The 13,967-nt window shown below is 40.9% G+C and overlaps 1 protein-coding gene across 7 annotated transcripts in view; it reads left to right on the forward strand.

Moving 5' to 3' along the window:
* RALGPS2 (Ral GEF with PH domain and SH3 binding motif 2) overlaps nt 1–12,064 on the forward strand; it is a 232,884-nt gene extending 220,820 nt beyond the window's left edge. For all 7 annotated transcript variants that reach the window (XM_006267261.4, XM_019500255.2, XM_019500254.2 and 4 more), the window contains 2 exons: nt 295–386; nt 5,591–12,064. In XM_006267261.4, the coding sequence (XP_006267323.1) occupies nt 295–386; nt 5,591–5,620 (122 nt within the window). In that variant the 3' untranslated portion in view covers nt 5,621–12,064. The remainder of the gene's footprint in view (nt 1–294; nt 387–5,590) is intronic.
* The last annotated feature ends 1,903 nt before the right edge of the window (nt 12,065–13,967 follow it).

Here is a 13,967-nt window from a genome sequence, read left to right on the forward strand (position 1 = left end):
GGGGGCTGAAGGGGGATGATTGGGGAGCTGAGGAGAAGGATCAAACCAGGAACTGGGGGGAATGACTGGGGACTGAGGGAACAAACAGGGGCAATTAAGGTAAATTTTTCTATTTGAATTGGATCTATGCTGCAGAGGTGTAAATTTACATGAATATAGGATTTCTGTTGCATGCTTTGATAATGTCTGCATTTTGGCTTTGTTTGAATTTAGATAAAGTTGAAGGTACTATATTGTATGTTCTCTGCTTTGGTTCAGTCTGTTTTTTTTTTTCCCCTACCTTTTTCATTTTAGGAAATTCATACAAGTTTCAAGCTGGGAATAGAATGAATGCAGTGCTCTGGTTCAAACACCTGAGTGCTGCCTGCCAAAGCAACAGACAACAGGTGAGAGCAGTACAGTGAAAAGGACATGTGAGATGCTGAAGGAAGATCAGTAGTTGCTCTACATACCTTAAAGTTTGCAAAGAAGACTCAGTAGTAATTGAGCATTTTCTTATGAAAAGCACAACATTCTTGACAGTTAATCTTACATTTGCGTTGATTCTCCTGAATGTCCCCTTTTCTACCTAGGCAAGCCGTTGGTGTTAAATTTAAAAATTCTGTGGACATGAAGCCAGAGGTGGAAGACTCGCCTCAGGCTGGATCCAAACCACAGGATTCCTCTCTGGCCAGATTCACAGGGCAGGCAGCACCTGGATTTGGGGATTTAGGGCCAGCAGTAGAGGTCCAGCAAGTGCTGGGCAAGTGACAGCTCTATCTGTTCAGCCCTTGTGCACTCCCTTGCTGCCAACATCCATGTTCAGCAGGGCCCAAACCCCCAAATTCTGTGGCTGGGCCTGGCCTCCAACTTCCAGTGGTGGACCTGTTGTAGACTGTAGCATTCAGTATGAATACTGTAGATCACTGTAGTACTTTGTCAGGTATTGGACATACAGTTTACTTTTTTCAAGTTTTATGTTAATATGTATGTATGTTAATTACTAAAAAGCACAACAGGCAGCAGCGACCTGAGTAGGATGTGGGGCCTGGGGCAAATCAGCCTGTGGGGCGCCCCAACCCCGGGCGCAAGGAAGCCAGCAGTGGGGGGTGCCAAGCGGCTGGAGGTGGTGGATTTGGCGGGGGAATGCGGGGGTTGCCAAGCAGCCAGAACTGGGAGATTTGGGGTGGGGGATGGTACTGAGTAGCCGGACATGAAGCCGGTGGTAACGCGGAGTCACCGTGGCTGCTCTGCCCGGCTCCACGGGGCCCCCTAAAGCACAGGGCCTGGGGTGGTTGCCCCGATTTTTTTTTTTTTTCCCCCCCCCCCTCCCCCCCAGCCCGGGATGGCCCTGACAACAGGTATCTATATTAAAGCTTGACATACTTTTAAGTTGCAACAAAAACAAAGGCAAAGCTTCAAAACAGGGAGAAAGGACCTCTATTCCATCCCATAATAAATCTATACATATCCTTAGGTCTGGGGGAAAAAAATACTGCCTCCTTGGCCCACCATTTTGCTTTCCCTTATTATTCTTCCTTGTCTACATGCATTCATTAATTTCATTATGTAAAATGGTACTGAGTTTTTTGCCTGGCCCTGCACTGTTGTCCTTAAATGGACAGAAGGGGAAACACTGAGTTGTTTCCAAATCTTTGCCCAGGCTTACTCTCAGAAATGGGAGTGAAGAGTCTCTACTGAGTTTGTGGTGTAAGGAGGCCTGCAGTAGCTCCAAGGCAACATCTTTTCATGAAGATTAGATTCACCAAAAGTCCTCAATTTAATTCCAGTCACCATGGAGTATAAAGCTTATAAATGTATAGTATAAAGCCTGCTGAGAAAGTTAAGCGGTCTTCTTTCTTTAACTTGGGAAAGAAATGGGAGATGATGATGATGCACAAGGTAAAAATGTTGATCTTCCTTCAGCAATTCAGTTTTGTCAGGAGAGCTTGGCAAAAGACTGAAGACTCTAACACTAACTTACTGACATTGTTTATAACCGGTGCGAGTCAAGTCATGTCTGTCTCAAAGCCTGTATGAATGCTGGTGGGTTGTTTTTGGTTTTGTTTTTTTGGGAGGGGGGGAGTCTCTTGTTTTGTTATGTTTTGTTTCTTGATCAACCATCTGACCCCTGTTGACTTCCTGACCTTTGGGCAAGGGGCTGGACCTGATGATCTCTCAAGGTCCCTTCCAGCCCTAATGTCTACGAAATGTATGAAATAGTAGAGATCTTTCCTGTTACTGCTTTTCAAGCTTCAGTTCTTTGGCTTCCCTTGAGAGAGACTAGGTCTTAGCATCCAGGGGTATACTGGTTCTCTTACTGCCATTGGAGATGGCATTTTAGGACCACATGAGGGTTTTCTGATGCTGTAAATTAGTCAAGATTATTTATCCTTCTGGTTCTGCTGGATCTGATAGCAGCAAGGACCAGCATATTCTTTGCCCATACTTTATCTCATGGTCCTCCTGACTAATGGGAGCCCGTCTAAACTGTGGTCTGCCAATTTTCACCAGCTTTCTTCCCTACACTGGCCATTGTAGAGTTCAGTTAGTTTTCTTATTCAACAAAGCTTCTTGCAGATGTTAGAAAAACCAAAAACCGCGCTTTAATGAAAGAAGCCGTGCGTTACTTGGACCTGGCTCTGTAGCACCTGTATAAATCGGGTGTTTCAGGAGGGCTTTTTGGCACTTTTATCTAATAGCTGACTCCAATCAGCTATTAGTGTGACGTTAGTGGGCCTCACGTCCAGTATCACCCTCTGTTAGGTAGCCCCTCCCCTCGTCCCGCCTGCCACGACTTTGATGTTATGGTTGATTCGAAGGAGGGCTTCAGTGGAGCTCTTTTACCAGAGGGGTTCCCCGACATGGATGTACTCACGGTTGAGGCTTCCGTTGTTCCATGGGGCTCCTACACCCCGTCCACTCGCCAACCGGTCACTTGCTGGTGAGATGGTGACTTGCTGCTATCCGCAGGCTTTCTTTGCTGGTAGGTGTTCCCGACCGTAGAGACCTAGGCTAATGGTCGCCTTCAGTCAGCCTGTCTTAAAATCCTGCTGACTCTGCCACTAGCTCAGGTCATCTCCCTTTTCCTCCCCTGGGCTTAGAAATAATATTCCTCCGGGATGGGGAGGCTTCCCGGATCAATGCCCTGGACCCGGCAATCCCTGGGGACCACTCCTTCTGCCCCTGCTGGGGGGTTTGGTTCTCGCTTCAGCTGCTGAGCTGATGCAGAGCCACCTGACCGAGGCTCTCGCTCTGAGGAAGCCGCAGCACCACTGACATGCTGCACATCTCCTCCCTCCTTCCCTGGCTCCCCCCTGCCGCGGGGTTTGCTGGGGTTTTTAAACTTTCCCATGGTGACCGCTGCGGCCGCCACAATTGGCTCAGCTGTTCCCCTTACTGGGAACAGGTGTTTAAACAGCTGGTGTAATGCTGGCTCGCGTGGCTGCTGCCGCAGTCCCAGCTCCGATGCTGCCATCCCTCCCAGGGGTAAGTAACCTGGCCTGGGGTTCTTTTTAGGGGTTGTTGCTGCCCCCCAATCCTCTCTGTCCCCTGTCTGTGCCCGTGACGGTGGCACGCTGCTGTCACAATTAGATAAAAATGCCAAAAAAGCCCCACTAAAGTGCCTGATCTATACAGAAGTCAGGTGAGCCGGGTCCAGTTAACATGCTGCGTCTTCTGGGAGCGCACCAAGTTTAAAGTGCCACATTTTTTTTTAACATCTGCAAGCAGCCCCAAATTAGGAAGAGGGATGGAGAGAGAGATGTAAAAGACTGACCAAATCTTGACCACTTTTTTCCTCTGAGGGGGTAATACTATAGGAGGGTAAGCTTATTATGACTAAAGAACTTGAAACAACACCTCCAATCATACCTTTTCCAGATGAATCTGAGCTCTTCATCAGTTGATTCTTTTTCCATGATTTACCAAGAAACCTTGTAAAAGCCTTGTGGATAGACCTTATTGTTACCCCCAAGAACAATTCCAGAGATCTTTAGCATTCTGTAGGCCACATACCTGAGATTGGGGTCATGTCTTTTTTTTAAGGCAGTAATTTGACAAGGGGTGCGCAAGCGGGGGACCAGTCCCCAGCACCAACCTAAAAGGGGGTGCTGAAATGGAGGCCCTCCAGGGAATCTTTGATGTGATAGTAGCAACCTCACACTGTGGCAATAGGAGCCCAGCAGTTGCAACTTGGCACCGGCAGCTATAGGAGCTGGATGTGGGACACCGCAGCAGCAGCTTGGGGTCTTTGTGTCCTTAGAGCAGGTGAGACAGACCACTCCCCTGTCCTCACACTCCATCACTTAGCACCCTCCTTTCTTCACACCCCCACTCTCCTCCTGCACTCCTTCAGTGTCTGAGTTAGGCAGGGTTTGCTTAGGGCACAAAACCTTCTGTTTCTCCATTTTAAGGGCACCCATGGACTAATAAAAAAGGTCTTTGATTCTCCCAATACTGAAGTTTTAATGCCATTTGTTCGTCTGGCTGAATATTTTTACTTGCCTCATGCTGGGCTCTCAAGCTGTATGTCCAGCTGATGAAAGTTGTCATAGACTTGAATATTCTACACATATAGCAATGAATAAAGTTAGTCAATAGCTGGATCTTTTGGGGAATGAAACAGATTTTTCATCTCAAGCATTGCTGAGAAAATACAACTTCCTCAGATGGAACAAGCTGCTGACTTTTAGGTTTGTTCTTAGAGGCGTAGTGACCTTTCCTTTGTGTTTGTAGGAGCAGTCCCTTCTTGCACTTCCATTTTTCTAACCTTTAGAGCAGTGGTTCTCAACCTTTTTTGTACCAGGACCCATTGGTAAACATCAATGGCCAGTCCCAACTCACTGGCCCCTGGTGGGTGAGGTGGGAATGGGGAAGTGGGCGTGAGGGGCCCCAAGTGGCCCCTTACAGGCTGGACCTCTGCCAGCCTGCAAGGGGAAACCACCGTTTTCCACATTTTTCTCCTTTAAAGAAGAATCTATTTTTTAAGTTTGTTCACAACACTTTCAGACAGCCTTGTTGACCCACTTTTGGGTTGCGACCCTCAGTTGAGAAACGCTGCTTTAGAGGACAGTGTTAAATGCTGCTCGGTTCTTCTTCCTTGTCAGCTTTTGGGAATGCTTCTGCAAAGTTAAGAGTTTGATATTTCTTGATTATGACCAGACTTGGCCCCATCCTGACTTCTGTTTACTTTGAATTCAATGACTTGGGACACCTGTCTGTGAGAGTCCTTTCTCCATCTTCATTTGTTTTTGACTCTGGATTGTCAGGTTTTTTTTTTAAGTTAAATTCATAGTTGTAGCCAAAATGTATTGTGTCACAATTCATACTGGCAGAACAGGGATTAGGGCCAAATCATAGTGTACTATGTTTATAAACAATGCTTTACTTCGGTGTCTGCCATTCTCTGTACGGGTTTGTTTTTTCCTGGTTTTAGTTATTCTTGTACTGTTTGACTTGGTTATGAATTGTTCTTTAGAGCAGCATGTTTTCCCTTTGAAAAGGGGAGCTAAACTATACATTTAAGCAGGCAAATGATTTGTGAAAAGATGGAATGTGGAAAGTTAATTCCCAGACTAAAATCAGCTGTTCCTTTTGTACTTATTTTCAGGTTCCTGCCAACTTGATGACTTTTGAGTAAAAGGCTAATTCAGAATGTGAAAGAACAGTTAGAACTTTCTCATCATTCGGAAGTGAGGTTCTGATGAAAGTGTGCCAGCTATAGATTAACTGTGCCAGATCAGAGCCTACAGGCTCAAATCTTCTAACTCTGGATAATGGAACAAAAAGCACTAACAGTTTGGGGAATGGGATCCCCTGCCGAAAAGGATGGAATTGCGACATGAATTGCCATGGACCATGCTTCTTAATATTCTCTAAACTGACCTGTGGAAACCACTGCCTTAAAGAGTGAAAGGAAAATCAACATGAAACACCAAATAGTGTGTGTGAAACTTCTGGCGGTGCTGTGCTTGGATTAAATAGATTGTAGCTAATTTGAATTTATTTTAACTTTATACTAATTTTGGAAATAATTCACCTTTTTAGGTATTCTTAAAAAATAATACCACATTTAAGGGTTGCATTAAAAGCTGGATTTGAACTGGGGATCTAGAGGTACTTAGACACTCTAGGGATGCTGTTTAGACTATACTGGCAGCCCTAAATCGGGAGTTTCTTGGATTCAGTTCACCTGGAGCGCCATTAATTGTCTCATGCCTAGGGTATAAGAACCAGAACAAATGCAGGGTTTAAAAACATCTGTAAACTTGCAAACCTTAGTACTGTATAGGGAAACTTATTTCCTGCAAGTGGCACAAAGGTTGAGTGCTTATACACCATAGTTTTGGGATTTTGTAAGTAAAATCCTTATATGTGGTATTCTTATTCCTGTTTTAAGTATAGTCCGTGGTGGGGTTTTTGTTTGCTTTTCAGATTGGTTTGGGGTTTTCTTGTGCGGCAACTGGGAAGAGGTATCAGGTCAGAACTGAATGTTTCCTTTCCTTTATGTTTCTATCCCTTATGCTCTCTTACTTGTGATGGTTCCACAACACAACAAGCACTTAATTTAGTTCACAGGAATCGTCTTATTTTCCTGGGGGTCCATGTGCCTCTTTATCAGGTACAGGTAGAGAATGTCCAACCCCTCCCCCTCCCCACCCCCGAAAAAACCCACTCTGTCAGTATAAGGTTTTTCATGGGATCATTTAAGAGACTTCATTGTTATAATGTTTGAGTCACTATGCCAGCTTCCATCCTGTCATTTTAAATTATTGGTTTAATGAACTGTATTGTTCAATATATATGAACTTGAATTGTATTACTAATATGTTGGCCTAAGCAAGTTCTAGCCTATTTTGTTTTGAAAAATGAACCTCTTCTGATCTTTAGAAAAGGTCATAAAACAATAATAATCTAATTAAAGAGAGAGGAATTCAATCTAGGAAATAAAAGTAGTATGGACTGGATTATCAAAACTTCCTTTGTTGCAAAATGTACTCCCCCAAAAACAGTTAAGATCACAAATAGGAGCCACATTCCAGGTACATGTCTTCATTAAATTTAGTTACTTATTTTGGTTTCTTCATAGTCACTTCATTGTAGTTTCATTTATGCAAAGTTTTACTTAATCTTCAGAAAATTAATCTTTATAAATAAGGAAGTAATTCCAGTTTTGCCCAAAATATCTTGAACCAGGATTAAAAAGGCATGAAAAAGTAGATATTCCATTGACATTCTGATCCAGTAGCAGTAAATAAGGTTACAAATGCAACCATAGACTTCTTTTAGAACTCTCCATCAGTTTATAGTAATAAGTTATCTGAAACCCAATAAAGACTTAGTGTTATTATTCAGTTTAAAAATGTGCACTTAATTTACTAAATCAGGGGGATACATTAATATTCCCAGTATCAGTTTCATGTTTTTGTTAGGAAATCATTAGTTTGTGATTTTTAAGGCAGAGGATAAGGTTGCTGGCCCTATTGAGAAACAAAACTCACAGACAGAGAATCTTCCTGTGCAGGTCAGAGTGGGGTAAGGAAAAGGGTTAGGGTCCCTTTCTGAGTGTTACTTTGTGAAATCTGCTTATGCTATAAAGAAGTTATGCAGATGCATAATTCTGTCCTCTTATGGTACAGTTAAAAGCACCCTTTGAATTAATGTCCCCTCACAAACCTTTTTTTTTTTTTTTGTGGAGAGTGAACAATCAGTTCTGAACCTGAAGTGGTATATTTTAGAAAGGGAGCTCGGTTGTGCTGAATCACTCTTTACACATCTCCCAAGTTAACCCATGTTGGGTGTTTAGTAACACATCTTCATAGTCAGCAGTATTACTGTAATAGAGTTTGCACAACTTTAGATTTTGTTTTTCATTTTTTATATTACTTAATGTGTTTCTTCTCAAAGTAAGTGTTTTTAACAAAATGTGTGTACTTTTTTTTAAGCATTGTGGATGGAAAACCTGTGGATTTTGAATTTTTTAATAAGCTAATGTAGATACATTGCAGACTAACCATATTTGTTCTATTAATGAACAGAAACATGCAACTGAGAGCCACAACCTGACATCACGCAGTTTTGCTAAAGATGTAGTCAGGTTAGAAGGTATTATTTTTATTGTTTGTGTTTTTCCAGCTGTTTCATGTTTTTATGGGACGAGAATGAGGAGGAAAGCAATGCTGAGTCATAATCGGTAGTAATCACTTGACAAACTCGCTACCCTTAGCCTACATAATTGTCATCCCTTTATTTCCAGTTTCAGATTTTTCATGGAAGAGCTTTGTTCTAGAAAAAGCTTCCAAAATATTTAGCAAGAATAAGAAATGTGATGAAACTGAAAGCACTATAGATAGTTTTTTATTACCAACAGTTTGATACTCCAATCTTTTTCATCTTATATTAGCCAAATACTACTTTAGGGTGACACAACCAATGATATGTTACATCTTTTAAGGTAGATGTTTGTCAGGGAAAAGTTGTGACTTTTTTCCTTGCCAGTGAAATTGCCCCTATAATCTTAAATAGAATTAGATAACTCAAATCAGCTGTGAAAGATGACAGTAATATACCTTATTGGAGAGACAAGAATAATATATTAGCCAGCAGGCTGTTTCATTTTGGTGTACCGTCCAATATTATGGCTCTAATTTTTTTTCTTACTTTCAGTAGCTGTTAAAACTTCACAGGTCACATTTAGCACTGTATTTCATTGTACCCACATTTTTTAATTAAAATTTCATGAATGCTAGTTTTAAACAAAAGAAGCAGAATTTGTAATTTACGTAACTAGCTGGTGCAGATGCAATAGAAGTGCATTAAATATATCTCTTGCTATAATGTTTTGAATGCTGACAGCTAATTTAGCATTACTTTCTAACTTGGTGCTTTACAACTTCAGTTGGCTTAATCAAAAATTAATTCCATTGCAGTGTTGTTAAAGAACAAAAATTAGTCACAGTTTATTTTATAAAGCGGGATCTATGCAGTTTGTGTTAATTTAGGTGATCTTTTCAGGCCTGTTTTTCATTTTACAAACCAGTCTTATGAAAAATGCTATAGAAACATTGTCCCATGGGTGTTGGGTTCAGCGCAAGTCATAAGTTTAATACTCAGCTTTGATTCTGTCCTTACAAGGAACTTTTCAAATATTCTATAGAGCAGGGACCACTAGTGTAATATGAGGGGTGCAAATGGAGCACTAGGAGCAGCAGCCCTACATTGCTGCTCTGTCATAGCAGTAGTTGGGTGCACAGGCATTGCGCTGATGTTGTAGCAGCAACAACTGGGGAGGACAGGCAGTGCAGTGCAGTGGCAACAGGAGTTAGCATGAGGCTTTTTTGTGTTCCTAGAGCAGGTAAGACTCCTGCTGCCCCCTGCTCTCAGTACTTCTTCCCCTTCAGTGCTCAAGGGCACATTCTCTCCCTAGTTCTCCAGCAGGATTTTCCCAGGTCACAAAGCCTTCTAGTTGCATCTCTGGCTGGGACTACAGAAAAAATATGAAATGCAAAAAGTTTGGCCTCTAACTGAGCTGTTTTAAGTGTAGGTTGCAGTCCTGGCAAGGCAGCTCCATACCTCACCTAATTCTGCCTTTTGTGTTACTGTCTCATGTTGTCTTTTTACAGAATTGGTCATTTATTAACTTTCCATCTAGGCTCAGTTGCATCATAAAATAATTTTTACCAATGGTAGTACAGATAGATAGTGGAACACTCGCACAAAATTACCGTTTTGTGTTTCTTTGTTAATTTTATTACCTATAACAGGGTTATATCATTTTCTGTTTGTTCACTGAAGCCAATTTTATCTAACATGTGTTTTCTTGCCACATCTTAAGTACTTACATTTGCAGTTAGGCTTTTTGAAGACTGCCGTCATCTTCTGTTATTGAGGGCCAGCAATGTCATTGTCACCATGCTTTCCTTTATAAAAGAAGTAATCACAGGGCACTTGGAGAGGTTGGGTCTCTAGTGGTAAAAGGCAAATTGGGCTGTACTTTTTCTGGAACTTTAGCAAATCTGTTCTAAATCAAGGTAAATTATAGTGATGTTTTTCTGGCTCTGTCAGTGGCATTTTTCTTCATCCTCCCTCTCTTGTATTTTCACTCGCAAGCATTGGTAGTCCTAATCTTTTTCACAGTCATCTTAGTATACTGCCTGCTCTGAGCTTCAAGACACTAGAACTGGTACTAAATTACATCAGTGAGTTGTTTATGCTCCCTACAAGTTCAACTTTTAAACGTTTTGTTATTATTTAAGTATTCTCTTTCTGTCCTTCCTCTCTTCCCCCATTCTGTCCCCTTTCCCCTAAAAATGGCTTGTGTCAAAGGTGGACAGATTAACATTAGAGAGAGCTGTAATTAAAACAATCTGTATAAATGAACATTAAACTTAAGGTAACAATTTGGCCACCACCCCAACTTTGAATATGTGCAGAAAAGGGGAACGACTTTGGTCAGTGCCTTATTATCAGTTTGAGACCAATTCTGTTATTCTAGAGCTGAGCCTCTAATAACAGCTGCTGGACCTAATGACTATTTCCCTGGATTCAGAAGTTTGTTACCCCCTTCCTCACTGTTACATTCTCTGCAGAAGAACTTACTGATTTTGGCCAGTTTTAGAATGCTAACTATAATCATTTTGGTAGGTTTTTCTCATTATAGTAGTTTTTAGCTGACTGCAGCCACATTTGACATATTGTCTTCAGAGCTTTTCTCAGAAATATCTAAGTTAACTCGTAACAAATTTCTTTTCAGAGACAAAAAATACAAAGTGTCTCTAAATAGCCTTAAGAAGAAAAAAAGTTACAAAAATAAAGTGTAATTTAGGTCATGTCTAGAGTTTATGAACTTAGTTCCATAGACTGAAATAAGATTTCTGTCTTCCTTTATACTATTTTAAACACTATAGTGCACAAAAAAAGGATTATACTTAGCAAGCTTTTTGTTAATTTAAAATTAATATTTACGGGGGAAAAACTGAATAAACTCTATCTTGTTCCTTTTCTTGAAATCATTTAAACTAACATAGCTAAGGATGTGTGTTTGTAGTTCTAGTGTTGTATCACTTAGTGAGAAACTTCACTAAAACCAAATGCAAGCTATTTAGTTTTGCTTGCAGAGGTTTTGAAGATCTGAAATGTACAACATTGGAAGGAGAAATTAAAAGTAATAATAGGTTGTTTTTGAGCAAAAAAAAAGCTTCATTTTATTTTCCTTTAAGGCTTCATTATAGAAAGCACAGCTTATATACATCAAAATGTTTGTAACTGTGGACATTTGAGAGGGAAAGTCTAACCTAGACCAAACATGATCAACCACAAAAGATTCTTCAAGCAATTGAAAGGAGTTAGACCAGAGCAGAGAAAGTTAAAGTCCAGCCATTACAGAACAGGTTTAGAACTTTTTTTCAAAGAACATTACTAAAAAAAAAAATTACCAGAATGAAATTACTTCGGCAAATCAGAAGCCTGTGGCTGCTTGTTTGAGCTTGCTCTTGATTGCCTAGGAACAACAAAAACATACAATTTTTTTTCATGCAGTTTGCTAGTATAATATTGTTCTTCATGGGAAAGGGTGTGACCTTCAAATGATTCCGAAAGAAATCTCTTACCATTCCAGAACTGCTCACAAATATGGTCCAAAACCAGTATATACTGAGTAAAATGGGGAAAGAAAGGGGCATTAGGGTGTACTTGTTTACAGAGCCTTTGACTCCTCATGCCCTGAAATCTGCCCATATGTGTATTACTACAGGGCAATGTGAGGGACACAAGAAAATACAAAAAGCTATAATAATTCCATAAAAAACAGACATCTTTGGGGCAGAAATCAAGCTTATTATAAAGTAAACACAAGCCATTTTTAATGTTTTTCCCTGTTGAATTGAGGCAAAACAGTTATAGGGTGATTGCACTATGACCTCTTTTGAGTGATGTGCAGTTTGACTGTCCTAGGAGCCTCCTTTTCTTCTACTTTTTTTAATACTTTAATGTGTGTGCGTATGAAATTGTGTGTTTGCGCTAGTTTAAAGAGTTTAAGTACAGATTTCAGAAATCTTTCCTACTGAAATAAATGATTTAAAATATGGATTGTGTCTGAACTTTTACTTTACGTAATTGTGTTGTTACTGCAGCCAATCTCAGGAGAATGAAGTTTGGCTCTTTCTGAACATACTGATGCTTGTGATCAGCTGGAATTTGTTTATTATAAACTCTTTTCAATTGACCTGTGGAACACAGCATGGAAAAATGGCAGTGCCAATAAATACGAAAATTAAAACAATAGACTAACAGGGAAAGACAGTTCACTAAAAGTGAGCTTCAATTGTTTTTATTTATACAGGTCATTCTATCAACTGCTATTGAACAGGGGCTCTCCTTCTCTTCCTCCACCATGGTATTTCCATATACGTTGTCGGTTTTTATCTGATTTTTTTTTTTTCCCTCTTAATCCATTGCAAACAGAAAGGCATCGGTAAACTTGTGTCATTAATAAGCAACTCCAAAGACGGTAATTTCAATGTGAGACATGAATGTGAATAATATGGCGAGTACTACTTTATTAGGCATGGCACATCAATTTTCTATGCCTTTTACTATGACTTAAACCTCACTGGAACAAGACCATACAGCTCTTGGTGTGAAATGATGTGGATTATTGCTTGTCAGGTTGTGAACCTAGGACCCCTTCTACTGCACTTCCTTGATGGAATAATTTATTCTAGACTGAATGCATAAAAAAAAAAAAAAAAGGTAGAGCAGACTTTACTCTTCATTATTTCCAAATTATAGAACTTTATGACCTTCCTAATTGTTTAATTCCATACGAAGTAATATGGAATTAATTTGTCATCTGTTTTTTCTTCCTCCTTTTCCAAGCCTTTTTTGTTTCTCATAAACTCCTCACTAGGTCTCAGCACAACAGTTTCTGGTGTACAGATTTTCTGACTGTCTTCTCTTCCAAAACACAAATGAATTCTGTGCTTGCAGACAGACAGTCCATGATGTGGCTAGTGGATCTGGAAGATGAGTCATGTTGATGTAAGATTAGGCTGGTTCTTGTTTTGTGTGTGTTCTCAGTAACTTTTAGAGATTTTTTTTAAAACCCAACTACCTCGCTCCTCAATTGTTTCCAAGCCTGGGTTCCATTCCTAGGTGGTCATCTATATGTTTGTGGCTCCTACTCTGTCCTCATCCTTCTTTTAAGTACTGTGTTTTGGAACCACGCACCCTGACATGCTCCCTAATTGCTTGACACAGGTGACTGAGGTTTATGTATTTTACAAACTTTTCTCAAATGAAAGAACATCTCAATAGGGCTCCAAAAGTACTTTCATTATCTGTTGGACTCCTTGTTCCAGCACAGACCTCGGTATGATGAGAGGTAAAGTTATAACATGGGAAAATCAAACTGCTTGACACATGGAGGACTTAGTTTTGGGCAGCCCAAGAAGAATGCACATTCCTCTCTACCTTCATTGCAAAAAGAAATGAATCTTTGTCTTTTCATAAAAATCCAACCTTAATATACATCAGTGATGCTCAACCTTCTGCCCATGGAGCTGTATCATCTGGCCCATGGGGCTCCCCACAGGTCTAGAAATTTGGCAGAGGGGGAGAGCAGTGGCAACATTGAATTACCCCAGCTTCCAGACCCATGAAACATGCAGAGCTGCCCACTGTAGAGGTCTGAACTTGTAGCAAACAGCATGCTGTCTATTAGGCCTGTGTGAAGTGGCTAGTATTCGCTTCGGATTCAGCCAGGATGGGTGACAGTGATTCGATATGGTGATTCGAATCACTGTCCCGATTCAATCTGGCCGAATCAGATTCAGAGATTCAGCTGCAGCCAGGCCATGCCCATCCCCCGCCCCTCTCCCAGCCTGGCAATGGCTGCCTTGCCCACCCCAGCTCCTGGCACTTGGGGGAAATAAAAGCCCCAGCTCAGCAGGTGCTGCCAGGTGGGGGGTGATCCCCACTGCCCCACGCTG

This window comes from Alligator mississippiensis, chromosome 5, assembly GCF_030867095.1.
Source record: "Alligator mississippiensis isolate rAllMis1 chromosome 5, rAllMis1, whole genome shotgun sequence".
NCBI classification, from domain to species: domain Eukaryota; kingdom Metazoa; phylum Chordata; order Crocodylia; family Alligatoridae; genus Alligator; species Alligator mississippiensis.